Source organism: Erpetoichthys calabaricus, chromosome 1, assembly GCF_900747795.2.
Source record: "Erpetoichthys calabaricus chromosome 1, fErpCal1.3, whole genome shotgun sequence".
Classification (NCBI taxonomy): domain Eukaryota; kingdom Metazoa; phylum Chordata; class Cladistia; order Polypteriformes; family Polypteridae; genus Erpetoichthys; species Erpetoichthys calabaricus.
In genome coordinates this window covers 97,518,009-97,540,451 of record NC_041394.2, presented here as the reverse complement: position 1 = coordinate 97,540,451, position 22,443 = coordinate 97,518,009, and the positions used below count along the sequence as shown (strand labels likewise).

The following is a 22,443-nucleotide window of genomic DNA, read 5'->3' as shown; positions in this document are numbered from 1 at the left end:
TCTGATTTTTTGGATGTTTGTACTTGTGCATGCATTTACTGGGAGTTCTTAATCCAAGTGGCAGAGTGCTTTGATAGCCATGCATTTTACTTAACTATTTTAAGTCAAAATTAAAATAATAATAGTTAAAAACAACCAACAACTTATTATGTTACTATTAGAACAAGTGTGTCAAGCTTCAGTTGTTTTTTAACACTTTAAAATAGAGACTCTAAGGGTTATCTGGAGTGCATCTCTAAGTCATGTCTAAGTCTCTACATCACACAAACAAAGGCATCCACAGTAATGCGGGCTCTGCATCGGTCTGTCGTGGTGAAAAAGGAGCTGAGCCGTAAGGCAAAGCTCTCAATTTACCAGTCGATCTACGTTCCTACCCTCACCTATGGTCATGAGCTATGGGTAGTGACCGAAAGAACGAGATCGCAAATACAAGTGGCTCAAATGAGTTTCCTCCGCAGGGTGTCTGGGCTCTCCCTTAAAAATAGGGTGAGAAGCTCAGTCATCCGGGAGGGGCTCAGAGTAGAGCCGCTGCTCCTCCGCATCGAGAGGAGTCAGATGAGGTGGCTCGAGCATCTGATCAGGATGCCTCCTGGACGCCTCCCTGGTGAGGTGTTCCAGGCACGTCCAACTGGGAGGAGGCCCCGGGGAAGACCCAGGAAACGCTGGAGGGACTATGTCTCCCGGCTGGCCTTGGAACGCCTCGGGATTCCCCTGGAAGAGCTAGAAGAAGTGGCCGGGGAGAGGGAAGTCTGGGCATCTCTGCTCAAGCTGCTGCCCCCAAGACCAGATCTAGGATAATCGGAAGAGGATGAATGGATGGATGGATGGACAAACAAAGGCTTTGTTAAGCTCTTGCTATATAGCAAAGACTCATACTGGCACCACGGCAGCAGAAAGTTCTCACTGATGATTTATAAATCTTACTAAGATGTCGCACAATTTTTGCTACATAGACATGAAGTGACTAATAGATGTGCTATAGCCATCTCTGTTCTGAAGTGTTCTTCTTGGTGATTTGCAAGAGCAAATAAAGAAAGCCTCTTTAAGGTCCTGTTCAGGGTAGTAAGTACCCATGAAAAGTCCAATAGGTAGCCTCTACTCTAAGTGTTGTCACTGGCGCGAGTTCTTAGTCTTATTAAGAATAAACACAGCCATTGTCAAGGTCTAGGTAGCGCTGGAAGTGACGGATATTTTCACTGACGGTTGCTCCTATTGTAAAGCTTGTCATTGGTGCCTTAGAAGTCCTATGAAGACCAAACAAAGCTGCTGTTAAGGCATTAGTTCATCAGTAACCAATGCAGTATGAACCACAAAGAAAGAAGTTTCATCACATCAGACGATTTATAGTTCTATCCAAGACTGCCTAGTATTTCTTTTCCTGCAACGACAATTTGTATGGAACTTGATAGGGTCATTAAATGCCACAACAAATCAGTGATAAGAAACAACAAGTTCTGAATTCTTATTTGTCTCTTTTGGCATAATTTTTGAACTCAGCTGTTTAATCAAATGAATAAAGTTATGTTGTAGAAATGCATGCCAGCCTCAGATATGGATCGTTTGGTTCCAACTGCCATTACCGGGATGCTTTTAAACCTACACTTTACGTGAAAATGTAGATTGTACAAACCTGAGCATGGCTAACACCCACTACTATGAACTGGCTGCATCAAGACAGTCTTGCTCGTTTTCTTTCCCACAACACAGCTTCATCGTTCGGTCATGTGGGTAGAGCCAATGATGAGTGGAGTGTCCACTTAGACAGGTCACTCCCCTTTTCTTTTGATTCCCTTTATTCAGTCATGCATCATATTTCATTTCTGCAAGCTGTACTGATATGCTTGAAAAGTAGTCTTAACAATTTATATATACTTTTAAATGTTCTTTTTTAACAATCATCTGAATCCGTCATCATAACTAATTGCTATTTGGTCTTTAGCAGTTTCAAATTACAAGCAGCAAGTTTTTAAAAGTCAGAGCCTAATCATTCAGTCATTTTGGATACACAAAGGATAACAAATTGGCATTTATGTAGTGAATGGATCTATCATAAAACTACTCACAACCTTAAAATATTAATATTTCTTCCAGAGACAATATAAAATGTGACTGTTATATTTCCATGCCTGTTTTATGTAATATTCTAGAAAAAGCAGCCTACCATTATTGTTTTTTTTGTAGGTTTGGCCGACGCAGACTCCTCACTTTTTCGTACCTGAAGCTGGCCGTGTCGGGCACGTGTACGGCCTTTTCACCTTCCTACGGTGTCTTCTGCTTCCTGCGTTTCATGACTGGCATGGCCATATCCGGAGTTGTCCTCAATGTCGTCTGTCTAGGTGAGTCCTCAGTCTCATGGCTGTGTGCTTTACGTACTGTAAAAGCCCGTCATCAAAAATGACAATGCTCAGAAGGTTACATTGCCCAACACAAACATAAAGGCTTCAGACATCAGTTTGACTCACACTTAAGATTTTTGAGTTTAAAAATGTCTTGAAGTAGATAATTATATTTCTAGGAAATTGTGCGAGGTAATCCATTTTAAGTCAATAATTGTAGTCTATTGAATTGAAACATATTTTCTTAAGAAGGTCCTGAAGATGGTTCTCTTCTCTCCTCTCCTTCTCGAATATTTTTTCCCTGCTTCTGGTCGACAATCTAGAATATAAAGTCAGGTAGGATTCGTAGGTGTTAGGGATCAGTGATGGGTCATTCTTGAACGATTCGTTCATTTTGAACTAATCTTTAATGTGACTCGAGAAGAACGAGTCGTCAAAAATCATAGTGACAGAAATTGACAGACCTTTTTTATTTATAAGAAAATGCGTTTTAGATATTTTTGATAATTTTATGATAATTTCTAAATATGATCCAACATACAACAAATGGAATTTTACATTAGTATTTGACTGAGGTACTGAGCCGGTAAGTGGTCACGTGACAAAAGAATGAACGACTCGAAAGACTCGAGGAATGAACTAATCAATTCTCTTTCCGGCTCAGACTGCATTGGTTAAGCTTATGGGGCTGTCACGTGATGAACGAATGACTCGAACCCGAAGACTCGAGAGATGAACTAATCAATTCTTTTTCTGGCTCAGACTGCCTTGGTTAGCTAATTGGGCTGTCACGTGATGAACGAACGACTCAAACCCGAAAACTTGTCAGATAAGAGGCGAGGTGAGCGAATCATAGACTTAAGACCTAGGTAAACAATGAATTAATATTTTCTGTTTCTTATAGCATTATAGTTTTGTCTTGTTTGTAGTGTGATCAACATTTGTGTAAGCAGTAGATGTGTTAGGGAGGTAACAGGTAACATTTTAATTATATTTTGCAAAAATGAATGAAATGACTCGAAAAAGGATTCGTTCATTTTGCTGAACGAGACTCAAAGGTCCGAGTCGGTAAAATGATCCGAACTTCCCATCACTATTAGGGATTCTAGTGCTAATGCTCATGCGCTGCTTTATAGCCGAGCGAGTTGCTAAACTGTAAGCCTTGCTAAAATCTGCCAATACTATGAGTTTCGTTTTGCGTTCAGTTTTGTGACTGCAAAACTAAATAAAAACATACAGTATGTTTGGGTGAAATACAATCAATGAAAAATATATACATTTTTAAACATTTTAATGCTTTTTTGTATTTTTTGTTCATTTTTAGCTCTTTTTTTCTCAGTTTTTGTAACAATAATAATATTATTTATTTATTTATTTTTCCTGTGATTAGGATGTACTGTATTGTGGAAGTATTGTATTATGAAGCCTGTGTCTTAATATATATATATATTTTATGTGGAATGAATTTATTGATTTATGTGTATTCAGAATGTATTACATAGCAGACTGGCAGTAAAAAAGTACCTTTCCTTGGTCAGCATTATTTAACGTGCCAGCACTAATGATAGGTGCTTTTTGTAATTAATGCAAACACAACTAAAATGATTGATTGTAAAGTTACAGCTAGAAGAAATTATTGAAATATTTCATGCATTTGTTGAACCCAAGTTAAAAAATGATAAAAAAAAAAGAGAATCTCCTCTTATCAAGGAATGTAATAAGTTTAAAGTTAATGTCTTCACTTGTAAGGATTGTGAGTGTTACACAATCAAGAGACACACGACCTTTAGTGGGAACATCCAAGCTACAGTATTCTAATAATCGGCGAGGGAGGTATGTGGATAAACGAAGGACTGAATATTCTCTTATCTACTTAACAGGCTATTATGATTATACTTTCAATTTTGAATGAAAATGTTATTCTTCTTTCATCCATTCATTATCCAACCCACTATATCCTAACTACAGGGTCACGGGGGTCTGCTGGAGCCAATCCCAGCCAACACAGGGGACAAGGCAGGAAACAAACCCTGGGCAGGGCGCCAGCCCACCACAGGGCACATCCACACACCAAGCACACACTAGGGACAATTTAGGATCGCCAATGCACCTAACCTGCATGTCTTTGGACTGTGGGAGGAAACCGGAGTATCCGGAGGAAACCCATGTAGACACGGGGAGAACATGCAAACTCCACACAGGGAGGACCCGGGAAGTGAACCCAGGTCTCCTTACTGCGAGGCAGCAGCGCTACCACTGTGCCACCCTATTCTGCTTTTACACTTCTAATTAAATAAATGCTTTAATTTAATGATATTTATTTTTAATTTCTTTACAGTTCTAGAGTGGACACCAATGAAATCTCGCACAATTATTGGTACAACGGCTTCATTCAGTTTCACCATTGGTCAGCTTGTGCTGGCCGGCATTGCATATGGGATTCGCGATTGGCGCAAACTGCAGTTGGTCATCTCAGTTCCATTTTTTATCTGCTTCTTCTACAGTTGGTATGTCTTTAGTCTCTGTTCTCATGTTTTCTTTAAATAACAATACCTGCGCACATTTTAGCTGAAAATGTATTTATGTTACCTACCAGGGTATGCAATTACTGTAAATGCTTTCCAAAATAATTCAATTCTGGTGTTCTAACAAATATTGTGATGTCAGAATAAATTGATCCATAACTAATAGTTTAGCTTCATGGTTACAGATATATATATCCCATGTATGGATCTGTCCAGTTGGGCTTTGGTCCACCTTCAAGATTTGGGCAAGAAAGTAGGGGGGAATATTTGAATGGCATGTCTTTATTTGTTCATTTCAAGATGTCTTATTCTTCCAATTAAGTAGACATCATAGGGTTCTAAGTTTCAACCTGAAAACGGGTATAAACTCTTAAATGGTATGTGTGGCTTAATGCCTGAACTACAAACATGATGGCCTTCAAAAAGCTGAGAGACGATAAATACAGGACTTTCAAAAGAGCTGTATACACAATCCTGATGAACTTGGATGTTTTGAATGTGATTTAGGAAATGTGTTCAGAACTATGCTCTTAAAGTACAATTCTTAATATCCTAGGTGGATTTTAGAATCTGCAAGATGGCTGATAATACATAAAAAATCGGATGAGGCTCTTAATCAAATTAAAAAGGTTGCCAGAATCAATGGACATGAAAAAGAGGGAGAAGCCATCACAGCAGAGGTGAGAATCTGAAGTGTTCGGACACTGGACAAAATTCTGGTGAAGTGCCAAAGTGCCTAACTTCTCATTAGAGCATTTATGTTTTCATGTGCTTTTACCTGGTGGAGTGCCCAGTGCCACAGTGCCACTATCACACAATGCCCCATTGGCATGATTTTACCAAATTTCACTACATGCTGGACAAACAAGCTTGTGGGATCCTCTGAATTTCCCTTTCTCATATTACTTGTCGGTACAGTTCTTTATCAGTCTGCCATCTCAAAGGTCAGTGCCCGTGCTTGGCCTACTTTTACTTTTTTTTAAGGCAAGGAATGAATCCCAGCCAAAAAATAAAGCTCTGCCCTTTAGGTGAGAAGACTATCGAGGTCAGTTAAAAGTTCAAAGTCTTTACACATCACATCTCTGAGTTTTAGAGTGACGAGAAAGAGGCAGTGTAACTCCAAGTGAAGCCATTAATGGCTCCCAGATAGTAACCAGAATTACCAACATAACTGAGACTGAATGGGAAAAAGTCATGCAATATACAAGGAAGCTGTACACCAAAAAAAGTTTGTTTTGTGGGAAAAGTTTTGATCAGCCAATGCAAATGAAGAGACTCAAAGTAACAGAACAAGAAAGCATGAAATGAATATGAAGTCTGTACAGGATTAAGAATTATGACAAGAAGAGAAAATAAGAATTCTTTAGCTGAAAGGTGCAGTAATTAGAAAAAATGGATCAGATTGAGATCTGCAGTAAATTAACAAGAGAAACTGTACAATGAGGAGTGTGTTTGCCAGTAAGTGAGGGGGCTCTGTCTAGCAGCAGAATCATTTCAGAATTAGTTTCAACACCAATCAAGAGCTTAATGTCGGAGGATTTAATCAAGTCACTGGTGAGGCCAACAAAAAAGGAAGCAAAATTTGGGTAATAACTGTAAGCAGAGGAGAACAGTAACTTACACAATCCTAGTTCCACCTGCAAGTAACAAAATCAACTAAGGTTGTTACCACCACAATGTACATCCTTAATTTGCAGGCTAAGGAGAATAATAATAATACCACACTTTGTAGTGCAAGCATAAGGTAAATAATAAACCGTTTGTTACATTCATAACCAGTAAATGCAACTTCTAAATTAACGCCACATCGTGTATGATGGTGAGACAAGTAGCACAGATAATTTTAATAAGAAATGGATGAGGACCTGATAAATCTTCACAGCTTATATACTCCCAATAATCAAACTGCATAATCACAGGAGCTCAGTCTGGGAGACTTGGGAACTTTGTGGGCCACATTTTCTTTGAGAAACAATTTTGGGTTATCATTCGCTACTCCAACTTTAAGCCAAAAAAAATTCTTTGGTTGCCTCTGCAGCCCCATTTTCCTGATCAGTTAGCTTTGCTTTTGAGGTTGTAACCTCATTAAAGAGCAAATGAAAGAGTTGTGACAGGATACAATGGATTTCAGAGTTCAAGCGTTTCAAATTAATTTAGCCTGCTTCTCTTTATTGGCTACCAGTTCTGCTTGCAGATCTGTAAAGTTGGCCTGGATGATTGTGTTCAGCAAAGTGGTATGTGTGAGGAGACGGTTTCTCTTTGAGTCATTGTAGAAGTAGGGTGTTGTACTGTGTTAGCCATTATGGACACAATGAGAAGTCAAGCAAAATGACACCTTTTTTGGCTCACTGTAGAGATTAATAGGGGGTTGTACCGTGTTAGCCATTATGAATGTAGAGAAAAGCCAAACAAAATGACACCTTTTATTGGCTAACTAAAAAGATTACAATATGCAAGCTTTCCAGGTAACTCAGGGCCCTTCTTCAGGCAAGATGTAATCATTCATGTTTGAATGTAGAATAAGAAAAGAGAAAAAAATGCCAGCTAATTAGATGAGATCAGAACATTAGAACAATCTAGACGAGAACAAGCCATTCAGCCCAACAAAGTTCGCCAGTCCTATCCACAAACATCAAGTCGAATTTTGAAAATCAATGTTATCAGTTGCTGTGGTGGGTTGGCACCCTGCCCGGGATTGGTTCCTGCCTTGTGCCCAGTGTTGGCTGGGATTGGCTCCAGCAGACCCCTGTGACCCTGTGTTCGGATTTAACGGGTTGGAAAATGGATGGATGGATGGATGGATGTCAGTTGATGTCACTGATTATGAACCTGCCTGGAACAAAAACCTGCAATCACAGTGGGTCTCCAGGACCAAGTTTGAAAACCTCTGATCTAGGAAATGCTTTTGTTGCTGCTGTAAGTGGCGTTGGTGAGGCCAGCAGGGGACACTTACCCTATTGTCTGCCCCAGTGCAGTGATGGGGCACTGTGTTGTAAAAATGGGACCGTCCTTTGGATGAAACGTAAAATTGAGGTGCTGACTCTCTGTGGTCATAAAAGATCCCTCGGCATCCTTTGTAAAGAGCAGGATGTCTTCAGATGTCTAGGCTAAGTTGCCCAACACAGCCTATTCTGGAATGGAAACCCATTCTGGCCCCCTAATCTCTAATTGGCTGTGTACCTCACCACTTCACCACCTAACAGCTAATGCGTACTGAACATACTGGCGCAAAAATGGCTGCTGTTGCATCATCCAGATGGTTGCTATACATTAGTGGTGGTTGAAGTGTCTCCCCACTCACTATGAAAAGTGCTCTGAGTAGTGAGTAAGGGCTATACCGGGTGGTCCAGATCTAATTATGCAACTGTTCGACTGACAACCGTCTCCCCGCCATTTTGGAATGCAGGGCAGGTGCTGCCATCTATTGGCAACAAAAAGAATTTTAAGTGAAATCTCTATGTAATAAACTTAATAAGTTATAGCGTAATGAAAATTGCATAATTAGATCTGGACCACCCAATAGAAATGTAAAGAATTCTTATTTATTATTAAAATGTCTGATTCAAGGCTTTTTTTTTTAAATTGTTATGAACAAGTGCCATACAGGTCATATCACATATACTGTACACTAAAATGTCCATCCTTTCATGTCCTTTCATCTTCCTAACCTACTTATCCAAAGCAGGGTTAGGGGCAGCTGGAACCTATGCCAGCAAGCAACAGGCACAAGCAGGACAAAACACCTGGGGCCTCATGTATAATACCGTGCGTAGAACTCACACTATAACATGGCGTAAGCACAAAAGCGGGATTGTGCGTACGCACAGAAAAATCCAGATGCAGGAATCTGCACGCATACTTTCATGTTCTTCCACTACATAAATCCCGATCAGTGTGAAAAGTAACGCACGTGCACGCGCCTTCTGTCCCGCCCCAACTCCTGCCAGAATTATGCCTCTTTGAATTTGCAAATCAATATAAATAGCCTTCTGTGAAAAGACAATGGGAAAAGCACATGGGAAAATATAAGAATTTCAGCGAATATCAAGTGGAGGCAAAGGAAAAACGTACTATTTGTTGGTTTAAACAGTGATATAATCAACAAAAGGAAGTTGATCGAGTGACAGAGTGTCGGAGAAACTCGAAAGATCAAATTCACAAAGTCGCACAGTGCCCGAAATAAAAAAGAAATCACATATCAAAGTCGCCGTGAAAAGGCAAGTCGTAGCCCACCGTCTGAGTGTCATATGAATGCTTATTAGGGTACAAACAAAAAACATTGGCACACAGTGAGAAAAAAGCACGAAATGTCAACTTTAATCTCGAAATTTCCACTTTAATCACGTAGTTTATTTTGCCATTAAAGTAGAACATCATAAACTTCATCTTAAAATCGTTTATTTTACTAGTTTCTCAAGTGGCATGTTAAATGCTTTGTTCTGTGTTTGATCTTCTATGTGCTCTGTGTGTGAATCACTACGTGCTTCCATTCTTTCTCTTTCTCCGACAGGACACATAATCCATTACATTTGTGATATTACAGCTCTCTGAATAATTAAAATACTGAGATGTATACGTGATATCATTTTCATGATGATAGGAATGAAAGCATGTTATTAAACATGGGAACACGGTGGCGCAGTAATTGTTCATATCTCACGCAAGAGGCTTGCTGCACCATGTGCGACCTTCGATGAAATACTTTATTACAGAAGTACTGTCTCTTTCAAACGTACTAACCTCCAATTCCTGTCCTTACTTTTCTTTCTTCAATCGCCACACAATCAGCTCTGTAATAGACGTTAAGCCATCTGTAAGCTTTGAACGCCGATTCTTCAAAACTTTTAAGGAACATTGAAATATCTTTGTAGTACATGTTTAATTATTCTATTCGTCTATCCTTCCAGTGTCGCGTCAGCACCAGCAAGAATACAGCGCGAGGCAGGAGCTATCCTTGAACTAGCTATACGCTGCGGCACCGTGTCCTCACATGTTTAATTATTAACAATACAGATTATTTAAATGTAGTTAAAGTTTTATCTGTATACTATAAGCAACATATTTTGCTGCATTTCATCTTAAAAATGATATTGTCATCATACGCGCTTTATAAAGCAGCGCAGGTTGTGCAATATTGTAACTGTAGTGCAAGTTTACAGTGAGGTGATTGTACTTATAAGTACAAACAGTTCTACAAGGAGCACTTGATGGACTGATTGAGTGCGTTTAGAGTTCTTGGGATGAAACTGTTTCTGAAATGCGAGGTCCGTACAGGAAAGGCTTTGATGCTTTTTGCCGTGGTTGAGGTAGTGTGTACTTGAAACTGTATACCGATAATTCTCTTTCCGATCATCTGCTGCTGTGATTCACACTCAGATACAGTGATATAAATACTCCGAGTGGTGCAGTGAGAGTAATATGGAAAAAGATGATCCGCAGTGGCAACCCTTAACGGGAACAGCAAAAAGAAGAACAAGATGCAGTGAGCGTAACAACGCTAAAGCAGTTATGGTATTTGGAATACTATGGCTATTCCCTGGCCCATTATATTGCTACAGGTTAATTACAATCAGATGCATTACACTAATAAACAATATGCAGTTAATTTCAGTATATTTATAAAGCCACGTCAGGAATGTGAAGCTAAGAAAGAAAGGATGAGCACACAGGAACAGTAGTTTGACCATTCTGTGGACCATTATATTGTTACAGGTTAATTACAATCAGATGCATTAAATTTATGAACAATATGCGGTTAATTTCAGTGTATTTGATAAAGCCGCCGCCGTGGATGTGGATCTAAGAAAGAGTAACCACACAGGAACAGTAGCACTGCTTTGACGCTGGGTGCCGCTAGTCTGCAAAACCGAGCGGAGAAATTGCGTACGCCAAGGTATGCGTTACCGTGGAAATGTGCGTGGCTTTACGCCAAGTTTAGGTTTTATACATCGCGATTTGAGCGTGGAAACAGGAGTACGCAACATTTCTGTGCGTACGCACCGTTTATACATGAGGCCCCTGGACATCACAGTGTGTGCCCACACACACGCACACACACACAAGGACCTATTTAGCAATGCCACTTCATCTAACCTGCCACACTGAAACAATTCTATAAAATTGTTTGAACCTTAGCAAAAGACAGCTTTTCTGAAACAGATAAGGTGTTGCCAATTAAAAAGCAATCTTCAGTCAAAGGGAGGATGCAAACTTCAAGTGTTACAAATAAAAAAGTGTTCAGTCATTTTTTGATTCATCGTTATTTGCTGCAGATATCAGAAACTGTGGATTCCAAAGAGGTATTTGTGTGTACTTCTCTGACATACCTGCTTTGATCTTGACTTGTGTCTTGTAAGCAAGTTTACAGCTCACTGAGAATGAAAACAAATCAAACATTCCAGTGATGGTTTGTGTAACAGCAAATGGGAAGAATTGATTGGTTGACTGAATCAGCAGAATCAGATCTTTCAAAAGGTCAGAGATCCTCTTGTCACCGTCTGCCACATATTTGCTTATTTTCTAGAGGTAAAATTATAGGACATTTCACATGCTCAGGCACAATCACACCTTCTTACCTGACTTTATGACCTGGGTTGTGAACCAGACACAGGAAAACGATACGTGAGAAGGAGGGGAGAGAAGAGGACCATCTTCAGGATTCCTAAACCCTTTAGTTTGTTATTATTCCTTAAAAGCTACTGGAGGCTGCAACAGAGAAGTGTGCAGTGCTGAAGATGTCCACCTCAATACAAATAAAATAAAATGGAATTGGGTGGCTCCTGTTTAATGTCATTATTCAATTTTAAAGTAAATCATTTAAATTTTGACAGAAAATTACTTATCAATAGATGTTATGATGAATGATTTGAGCATTTGAATGTATAATACCTGTTGCTTCTCAATGGAGGATGTCTTGATTTAAAAAGTAAAAGAATTACTCCAATGTCCTTTTTCTTCCAAGCACAGGTTTTGAAGGAACATATGCAGGACGAAGTGCAGTCAGACAAGAAGATATACACTGTCATTGATCTCTTCCGTACTCCCTATATAAGAAGGACCACTCTGTGTCTCATGATTCTCTGGTAAGAGATTATTTCTTACCAATAATAACATTTGCTTACTTCTTCTGAGATTGCTATGGAATAGTAACTAAACACCTGGGCTTCAAACCAGGAGGTCTGTGGTTCACCCTCCACCTCTCCAGCTGTGAGGAATCAATGGTAGCTCATCCACAGAGGACATGTTTAACATGTTTTTAAAATTCAGTTAGCATTTGTGTTCCTCAATAAGGTTATATTCATTTTGTTGTTTGATATTTCTGGTCATGACACAATTCCTGGCATCTGAGATGTTATCCCAGCTCCTCTGTCACAATGCTTTCAGAAATTTCAGAAAAACCTACTGCACAGTAAAGAATTTCCTTCCCAAATTTTAATGTAATATTCAGGAGGTCCCCACCAAACCTCGCCATGTTATTCACTGTTCCACATATACCGGTAGTATGTGTTACTGATTAGTTATGACAATGCCTCACTATAGAACTTTTTCTCTGGAAATGTAGCCCTGACCCTGACAGAAACATGTTTACCATGGAACACATTTTTAACAAATATAAAATAAAAAAATGCCTGTGTACGAGAAAAGAATAAATGATAAGTGTTATATAGTTCAGTAAAATAAAGTTAACAAAACACATTGAAAAACTCTCACACATCTTAAATTACCTGTGTGTAAAGATTGTGGTTTCTGTATTTCCATTTTTTAAAAACTAGTTTTTACTTCAATGCTATTTTCACCTGTCAGTTACTTTTCAGTTTAGTGTCAGTTTCATTTTAAAAACTTTTAACCATTTATGTGTGAGTTTTTATTATTGCCAGCTTACCTCATTTACTTTTTTTTTTTACTTTGAGAGAATTATTTTAGTTTAGTTTTTATTTTAACTTAGAAAAGGTACATATGATGATGATAATGAAATGTATGCTGTGCCTCCATTGTGCTTTTGAATTCAAGACAGGGCTCATGACCAATGGATGAGGGGAAGAAGCACTTCTGCAATTCAAAAGCACAATCCCATGTAAATGTGCTTCCTATTTTTGAATTACTTACATTTTCTGGAGGCATTTTTTAATGTTTCCGCAAAAATGTCCGCTCTAAGCATACGACTGGATTATGCAACATGAGAAATGTGAGGTTTTTTTCTTGGATATTTTTATACTGTTTGCTAGTCCAGTGTTGGTCAGCTTAGGTTCCCATTCTATCAGAAATTTTATGTCCGTGTTATGTTCTCCATGCAAGCATTACAGTAAAAATTTTTCTGAGCCATGATTACAAATCACACGGTGTAAATAACTTATTTTAAAAATACTGTTTTTGGGTGGAGTATTCCTTTAATACAAAAATTAGGCCCTTAGTCTTGTAGCCATTGACTTAAAACAATTATGAAATGAAGTATGCACTTTGCACTTTTCAGAATTTTTTATGGTACTCATTTGTCTTTTCAACTAACACTACATATACTTTCTTTCTTTCTTTCTTTCTTTCTTTCTTTCTTTCTTTCTTTCTTTCTTTCTTTCTTTCTTTCTTTCTTTCTTTCTTTCTTTCTCTCAGTTTTATTATTAAAGTCCAGTGCTATTAGACCATTAAATTCCATTTTTTTTTGTAAATTTCTTCATCAAATCTTCTTTCATTTTATTGTTTCAGAATAATTTTCATGTTATTTGATGAGAAAACATTATGCACAGTAGCCAAGTGCTAAGTAGAAACAGCAAGTTAAAATTTCGGTTATTCTGTCTAATTCTAGGTGTGCCACCAGCTTTGGATTCTATGGCCTACTTATGGACCTGCAGAGGTTTGGTGTCAGTGTGTTCTTGGTTCAAGTGATATTTGGAGCCATTGACTTTCCTGCTAAGGCACTCTGTGGTTTTTCTATGATGTTTATCGGACGGAGAATTAGTCAAGCAGCCTTTCTGTTAATCTCTGGCCTTCTCATCCTGGCTAATGCCTTTGTGCCTTATGGTGAGCACATTTGTGTTTTGTTATTTTTGCTTTAGTGGATTTCTGCCTTTCAGGGCTGATACCTGCCTTGCGCCTGAGGCTACTGGGTTGTATGTACCAAGCAGCTCTTTTATTTTAACAGGATACTGTTAACCCTCACAGACTTATTCTACGTTGTCAGTCAGTCATTTTCTAACCTGCTATATCCTAACTACAGGGTCACGGGGGTCTGCTGGAGCCAATTCCAGCCAGCACAGGGTGCAAGGCAGGAAACAAACCCCGGGCAGCCATTATCACTCCATTGTAAATCGTTTGCATGTCAAACACCGGCACACTCTCACTGACTTAAATTTGCCATCTTTGTTTATTGACAGAAATCTCTTCTTTTCACAGCATTGTAACAAAGATGGTGTTCACCAGTGCCTTGTCTCCCTCCTGAGATCAACCACTGGCCTTCATACTGTCTGCCCGACAATGGAGTAGACACAACCAACCTGCTGTAACTACCTAGGAAATTAAAGCCCTTTATAAAAACCGTCATTCTGCCATAAAAGGTTAACATTTTCCCTTTTAAAGGGTGTTCTCAATCTAAAATAAATGGTCTTTCTATTGATCGACCCACATTCACTAGTTTAGCTCAGCTCTTTATAACTTTTGAAACGCATGAGAACAATCTGTGCAGAGACCTGCAGTAGTAGGAGTTTTCCCCCCAACATCTCCTTTTTTCCCATAACACGTCAGGGTACTTTGAGACCCTGTCCCCCCTCCCACCCCCCAGGTGCCTTGCTCCCAGTGCTGATGGGATAGACTCTGGCTAACGGCTCACATAACCTTTTATTAGAACAAACATGACAAAAAAATAAAGATTCTTTTTTTTTCTTTTATTTTTTTGAGCCACCATATTTCAATGAAAAGAAGAGATTTTTGTCAATAAGCAAAGATGGCAAATTTAAGTCAGTGAGAGTGTGCCGGTATTTGACATGCAAACGATTTACGATGGAGTGATAATGGCACCCCCCCATTTAAAAATGATGTTACCTTTCTGAGCTACACAAGTTGAGCTTCTGTTCAGCTGATCATTTTCCTTGTGGATTCACACAGAAGAAATGTGAAAACAAGGGGCTGAGGTTCAAAACCATGTGGGGGACAATCCAAAGAAGGCACAAGGGGCAAACCCTGTGTCAGTTATAAAGTAGCTTTAATACACGGAGGGGCATCAATCCATGCCTTTTAAAAGTCTGATAGAAAAGCTTTCCAATGTAACTGACCTAGAAAGAATGCGGAGTTACACCGTTATTGGCATTTGACAAGTGTAATTCATGAGATTCTCACTGGCATCTTCAGGTGCGCAGCGGACAGCATAGCATCAAGCTGCGTCCGTCACAGTGTTGTAGTAAGACTCTGTAGCAGGTGGGTAACCTCGCCCAATCCATCACTAGAGCCATACTCCCATCCATAAAGGTCATTTATGACAAGAGAAGCTTTAACAAAGCACTTTCCACTGTGATAAATCCAATACTCATACAGTACTTAAGGAAGTGAGTACATTCTAGTTTATCGTGGCACTGAAGTGAGCTTGTTGGTCAGTAATCTGTATACATGAGAATACGACGACTACCACTACCACTACTACACCACACCAGGATACTGTTAGCTCCTTTGCCATCCAGCAAGTGATATTGTTGTATTCAATGCTGTACAAGGAGACTTGCGCACATTTTGTATCTTTAGGCCACCAAACTCTTAAGTCATATACAGTCATCTGCATGCCCAACGTACCTGGAAAGGGGTCTCTCTTTGAAGTGCCTTTCCCAAGGTTTCTTCCATTTTTTTCCCTGATAGGTTTTTTTGGGAGTTTTCCGTTGTCTTCTTAGAAAGTCAAAGCTGGGGGGCTGTCAAGAGTCAGGGCCTGTTAAAGCCCATTGCGGCACTTCTTGTGTGATTTTGGGCTATACAAAAATAAACTGTATTGTATTGTATCTCCATGTGATTATGTAAGCAGTAACACTCCAGTGGATCTGGATAATTGTATTCTGGCAATCAACTAAACAATCAAGCAGTTTAAATAAGACTCAAGTCTCAGTTATCAGAATGGGTCTCCTTCTGTTCTTGGGAAAATGGCATGAGTGTCACTGGGATGCCATTTGCTTAGCCAGCACTGCTCTCGGTTGCACATACAATACAATGACATCACATCCTCAGACAGAGCTGCTAGACATGAACTCCACTGGATTCAGGGTGCAGAGTACAACTGTCTTAGCCTGTTGAGCTGACAGAGACTCCCCTCTCTAGTAGCCAGTCAGTTTGTCTGGACTCTCTGCCTTTCACTCTTATTACACTTGCCCCTCTCACTAAACCTTGATACTAGTCAAGTGTACATTACATAATGCAGCTCACCCCAATAGGAGCTGTGCACTGTTCTTGCCAACTATTTGTTGTACTGTGTATTATTGTAATATCCATTCATTATTCAACCCGCTATATCTTAACTACAGGGTCACGGGGGTCTGCTGGAGCCAATCCCAGCCAACACAGGGCGCAAGGCAGGAAACAAACTCCGGGCAGGGCGCTAGCCCACCGCAGTTATCCTTATATATAATTTGATAGTATCCGTATGTATGGTGTTCGCGTCAATACCCCATATGTATGACGATGTATGGTGTTCGCGTCAATACCTCACTCAATACAAGTTAGAACCATGCAATGGGACTCTGCCTCTGTACTTAGAACATAACGTGGCAAACGCGGACGCAGTATTGCATGATTGGCTAAGAATGTTTGACTGCTATGTGGAGAGCTTTAAATGTTAAGAGCGGTATTTTGTATTGTATTCTGTAGTTAACTGGGAGCCAGTAAAGCTGAGAGAGAATTGGTGTAATATGTTCAGTGGATTTAGAACAGCAGGTTATCATCCTGGCAGCAGAATTTTGAAGAAGTTGTAAGTGATGGATACGTTTTTGTGGGATGCCAGATAGAGTAGTATTACAGTAATCTATATGTGAGGTGACTAGGGCATTAACCAATACTTCAGTACAGTGGAACCTCGGTTCACGAACGTCTCGGTACACGTACAAATCGGTTTACGACCAAAAAGTTCGCCAAACTTTTGCCTCGGTTCACGACCACGCACTCAGTATACGAACACGCCAGTTTCCCTTTTGGTTTGTACATGTTCAGTCTCTCCCTGTGCATTTCCTGTGCAGCGAGCAAGAGAGAGAGTGAGACAGCGCGACACACACACACACACAGGCAGCGGGAGAGAGAGAGAGCTGGACACATAAGGTAGGAAGGCAGTTAAAGAATGCACTGGGCTTGATTTTGTTTTCACTTCTGTTTACGGCGATCGGTTCGTAGCCTGCATTGTTGCAATGTTACTTTTCTTGGTGGTTTATTAAACTATGGATTTTTTCAAATGTTCATTTTTTCCCCTGTGCTTAAAACTCATTTAAGAAAAAGTGTTTTTAGCCAGCGGTTGGCAGCGCTAAAGCACGAACTATTGCAGTGTTAGTTTTCTCTGCTGTTCAAGGTTTTCTCAGTGTTATTCAATGTTTTTACATTTATTGTACTATTATGCTGTGCATTCTATGGTTTAATTAACTATGTTTGTGCTTAAAAACTTAAAAAAAAATATATATTTACATACAGTTTGTATGGTCTGGAACAGATTAATTGTATTTACATACAATCCTATGGGGGAAATTGCTTCGGTTCACAACCAAGTTGGTTTACGACCAGAGTTTTGGAACGAATTATGGTCGTGAACCGAGGTTCCACTATACTGTGTTACGTAAGAACAGGACGAAGTCTAGAAATGTTTCAGAGATGGAAGAAGGCAGTCCGCGAAATGTTACTTATATGGGAGGAATTATCTATACTAATAAAAGGCAAAGCCCTCACTGACTGACTGACTGACTGACTGACTGACTGACTGACTGACTGACTGACTGACTGACTGACTGACTGACTGACTGACTCATCACTAATTCTGCAACTTCCCGTGTAGGTGGAAGGCTGAAATTTGGCAGGCTGATTCCTTACAGTTTATGTACAAAAGTTAGGCAGGTTTCATTTCGAAATTCAACGCGTAATGGTCATAACTGGAACCTCTTTTTTCACAATATACTGTAATGGACGGCAGCTCGATGGCCGTGGGAGGAGGAGTTGAGTGTCACGTCATCACGCCTCCCACGTAATCACGTGAAAAGACTGTGAACGCAGTAGGGACAAATGAAGGAGGAGCTGCAAACAGCGAAGAACAAAAAATTCATTAAACAATTGAGAAGGGAGCGAGTAAAGCATACAAGCATGTTCATAAGGGAAACAAAGCACGGTGTAAAACGTAAGTTTAAATTAAGTTTATAGAAACGCTCCCGCTGCGGATTGCAATAATGTGAAAAGACTGTGAATGCAGTAGGGACAAATGAAGGAGGAGCCGCAAACAGCGAAGAACAAAAAATTCATCAAACAATTGAGAAGGGAGCGAGTGAAGCATACAAGCATGTTCATAAGGAAAACAAAGCACGGTGTAAATCGTAAGTTTAAATTAAGTTTATAGAAACGCTCCCGCTGCGGAATGCAATAACATATTCGCGAGATAAAAGTTTAATGAGAAGACACGAGGTATAAACGAACCACATGCCATAGCGCAACGTTAGGGGCAACAGTTTCAACCATTCTATGATCTGCCTCTCGCAACTGAAAGACGGCACATGGCGGATGTTAGCCCACTTGCTGACCGCAACGTTAGGGGCTTCAACTCTGGCGCTAACGATATTCAATTCTCGAGAGGGGATGCAGTGAGTGTGAATGCCTGATGAGCCCAGAATTAAGGAGAAACATGTGTCGCATACTGTTTGCATTATTTGAAAGTAAACTATTAAAACCATTCTATGATCAGCTTCTGGGAACAGAAAGAGGGCACGTGGCGGATGTAAGGCGACTTCCTGACCAACCACAAGCGTAACCTGGCAGGTAACCATCCATACAGTCAGATTGTGATTCAGAAAACGAATGCCATGAATTTAATTACCACGATCTACATACTGTCAAATAAACGAAACACACGCCGTAGCGGGACAGCTGTGAAAAGCGAGGTTCACAAAAAAACTGATCCTTAGCAAATTGTTATTGGTGTATTTTCGATCCGTTTAAAAAGCTTTTACTTTCTTCTTAAAAAATTAAAAGCAGTACTTCACCGCAACGAAGCGCGAGAATTTGGCTATATATATCTGCTTCTCACAATTAAAAGAGGGCACGTGGCTGATTTTAGACGACTTCATGACCAAACATAAGTGTTACCTCCCAGGTAGGGTTACCACTTTTAATACAAAAAAATAAGGGACGCATACTGCAGCGGGTGCCACATCCCAGTGCCAACAGTTTGCAGACTCTACTTAAAAGACCCGCCCTCCTCACTGGACAGTTAAAAAGACCAATCAAACTAACGATGACGTCAAGTATTACCCAATCAAAAGTAGGAAAGGAGGCATCTTCATAAAATGCGTGTGGGATGATTTGCATGAGACGCTGCTTTAAAAAAAAATGATAAAAAAAATACGGGACAAATTCCATCCCGTATTGATTCAAAACGGGACGCGCAATTTCATTCTCAAATACGGGACGATTCCGTATTTTAAAGGACGGGTAGCAACCCTACAGTGCCAGGTAACCACCCATACAATCGGATTGTGATTCAGACTAGGAATGCAATGAATGTAATTACCCTGATCTACATACAAGGCAAAAGTCTTGCAACATTCAAAGATGATGGCTTGGGATAAGTACACCATAGAACATAAAAGAGCTTATGAAGCCTTGAACCGAAAAAAGCAAGATCTCAGAGATCATACAAAAAAAAATAGGAGGTAATGTCGTTTTACTCGCTGTAGATTTTAGTCAAACATTACCAGTTATTTCACGAAGGAGACCAGCAGATGAACTCAACGCGTGTTTAAAATCCATGCTTCTCCCACGCTCGGTTATATGTCGCGTGTTCTCGGGTAGGTGCACCAAAAAATGTATACATTTAAGCTTGTAATGAGCAAACAAAAAATGAGGTATACCCGAAGGCACTGCAGTAGTACTTAATGTAACTTTACTTCTTAAATGTTAATGTTTTACTGTTTAATAATTTATATGCTTCTTATATGTTGTTCAAATTCTTTTATCAAAATACCAGTGACAGCGCAATGCACGATAACGTGGAGTGAATACACCATACGCATCCGCCCACGGCTGCCCTGCTGTGCGCAGATAGGAGTTGATTCTACAATAAAATAAAATAAAGATAAAACCCCAGGATTGTTTCCTGCTTTGTGCCCTGTGTTGGCTGGGATTGGCTCCAGCAGACCCCCGTGACCCTGTGTTCGGATTCAGCGGGTTGGAAAATGGATGGATGGATGGATAAAAAGAGTAATACAATCATCACCCATAAAGCGGATAGTAGACGTGACGTTCTATATGTGTACCAGATTTCAAGTCAATAGGTGAAACGGTTTGCGAGCTACAGGTGATTTAAAATCCTGGACAGACAAACGAATAGCCACGGTAGCACATTACAGAAGAAGATTTTACTGTTTAATAATTTATATTTATATGAAATGTGCTTCTTATATATTACTTCATATTCTCATATGATAATGATGTTAATGTTGTTTATATTGATTTCTATGTTATTGAAACTGCATGTATGTGTGTATATGTATGTGTGTATATATATATATATATATAAATATATATACTAGCAAAATACCCGCGCTTCGCAGCGGTGAAGTAGTGTGTTAAAGAGGTTATGAAAAAGTAAAGGAAACATTTTAAAAATAACGTAACATGATTGTCAATGTAATTGTGTTGTCATTGTTATAAGTGTTGCTGTCATATATATATACATATACACATACACATATATTATAACACACTACTTCTCCGCTGCGAAGCGCGGGTATTTTGATATATATATATATATATATATATATTCTCTTCCATTCATATACAGATATATATTATATATATACACACACATATATATATACACATACAGATATATATATATATATATATATATGTGCGTGTATATATATATATATATATATATATATATATATATATATATATATCTGTATGTGTATATATATATATATGTGTGTATATATATATGTATATATCTGTATGTGTATATATATATGTGTGTGTATATATATATATATATATATATATATATATTATATCTATATCTGTATCTGTATATATATATATATGTGTGTGTATATATATATATGTGTGTGTATATATTATATATATATATATATATGAAAGGACGCACTATCTTTGATATATGTACATACTGAATCGACAGGACACACATTCAACTGGGACAACGTAAAAGTAAAATTTAAGGCCAGTACAAAAAGCGCCAGAGAGTTGGCCGAGTCTTGGCTATCAGATGAAAATGCCATCAACAGACACTTGGACATAAACCCAGCTTATGCCAACTTAAGAAGGACATATGCACTTTAATTAAACGATACACCCCCCCCCCCCCCCCCCCCCCTTGATCATACTGACTTAGTCACCTCCACCCACCCCCCACTGAATGTGTTGCTATATATTGCCTTTGATTCTTGTAAGTCTAAGCATTATCCTCTGATGAAGACCCCTGATAGGGGTTGAAAGCTCAGGAATAAAACTATTTTATGATACGTGATTAGTTTTTTCTCCCTTTGTGGATCTCCAACTGCAAATATGCAAACCGTATCACAGACCTTCTCTTCCATTCATATATATGTATATATATATATATATATATATATATGTATATATATATGTGTGTATGTATGTGTATATATATATATGTGTATGTGTGTGTGTATGTATGTGTATATATATATATGTGTATGTGTATGTATGTGTATATATATATATATATGTGTATGTGTGTGTGTATGTATGTGTATATATATATATGTGTATGTGTGTGTGTATGTATGTGTATATATATATATGTTGATATGTGTGTGTGTATGTATGTGTATATATACAGTATGTGGATGTGTATATATATGTAGATATGTATATATATTTATATATGTATATGTATATATATGTTTATATGTGTGTGTGTGTATATTATATATATAAAAGACAGCAACACTCATAACTGACAACACAATTACATTGACAATCATATTACATTATTTTTAAAATGTTTCCTTTTCTTTTTCATAACCTCTTTAACACACTACTTCTTTGCTGCGAAGCGCGGGTATTTTGCTATTTATCTATATATATAAAGGAGAGTTGGGATCCGAGAGACTGTGTTTGTGGAGGGATGGAGAGTTAAGGCGGGTGTTGGAGTCACGTGATCATCTCCCCTCCCATTCACCTCATTTCATTCACTTCATTTCGCTCCAAGCTGAGCTCCGCAGCTGGCGCGGTCTTGCTGTTCTTGATTTCCTTTTCACATGGCCAAGTATACGTTGCATGCTCAAGAGTAAGCTCAGCGCACAACTTGGTCATATTACAACCGGAGGGGCGAACTGACAACATGGTATACAAAGAGATCCTTAACAAATAATTATTGGTATAATTTC

At 39.0% G+C, this 22,443-nt stretch overlaps 1 protein-coding gene across 2 annotated transcripts in view; it reads left to right on the top strand.

Annotated features, from left to right (window-relative positions):
- Positions 1–22,443, top strand: part of LOC114653601 (solute carrier family 22 member 6-A-like) — a 97,825-nt gene that overhangs the window by 60,792 nt on the left and 14,590 nt on the right. For both annotated transcript variants that reach the window (XM_051935522.1, XM_028804006.2), the window contains exons 3-7: positions 2,182–2,336; positions 4,675–4,843; positions 5,418–5,541; positions 11,828–11,943; positions 13,662–13,876. In XM_051935522.1, the coding sequence (XP_051791482.1) occupies positions 2,182–2,336; positions 4,675–4,843; positions 5,418–5,541; positions 11,828–11,943; positions 13,662–13,876 (779 nt within the window). The remainder of the gene's footprint in view (positions 1–2,181; positions 2,337–4,674; positions 4,844–5,417; positions 5,542–11,827; positions 11,944–13,661; positions 13,877–22,443) is intronic.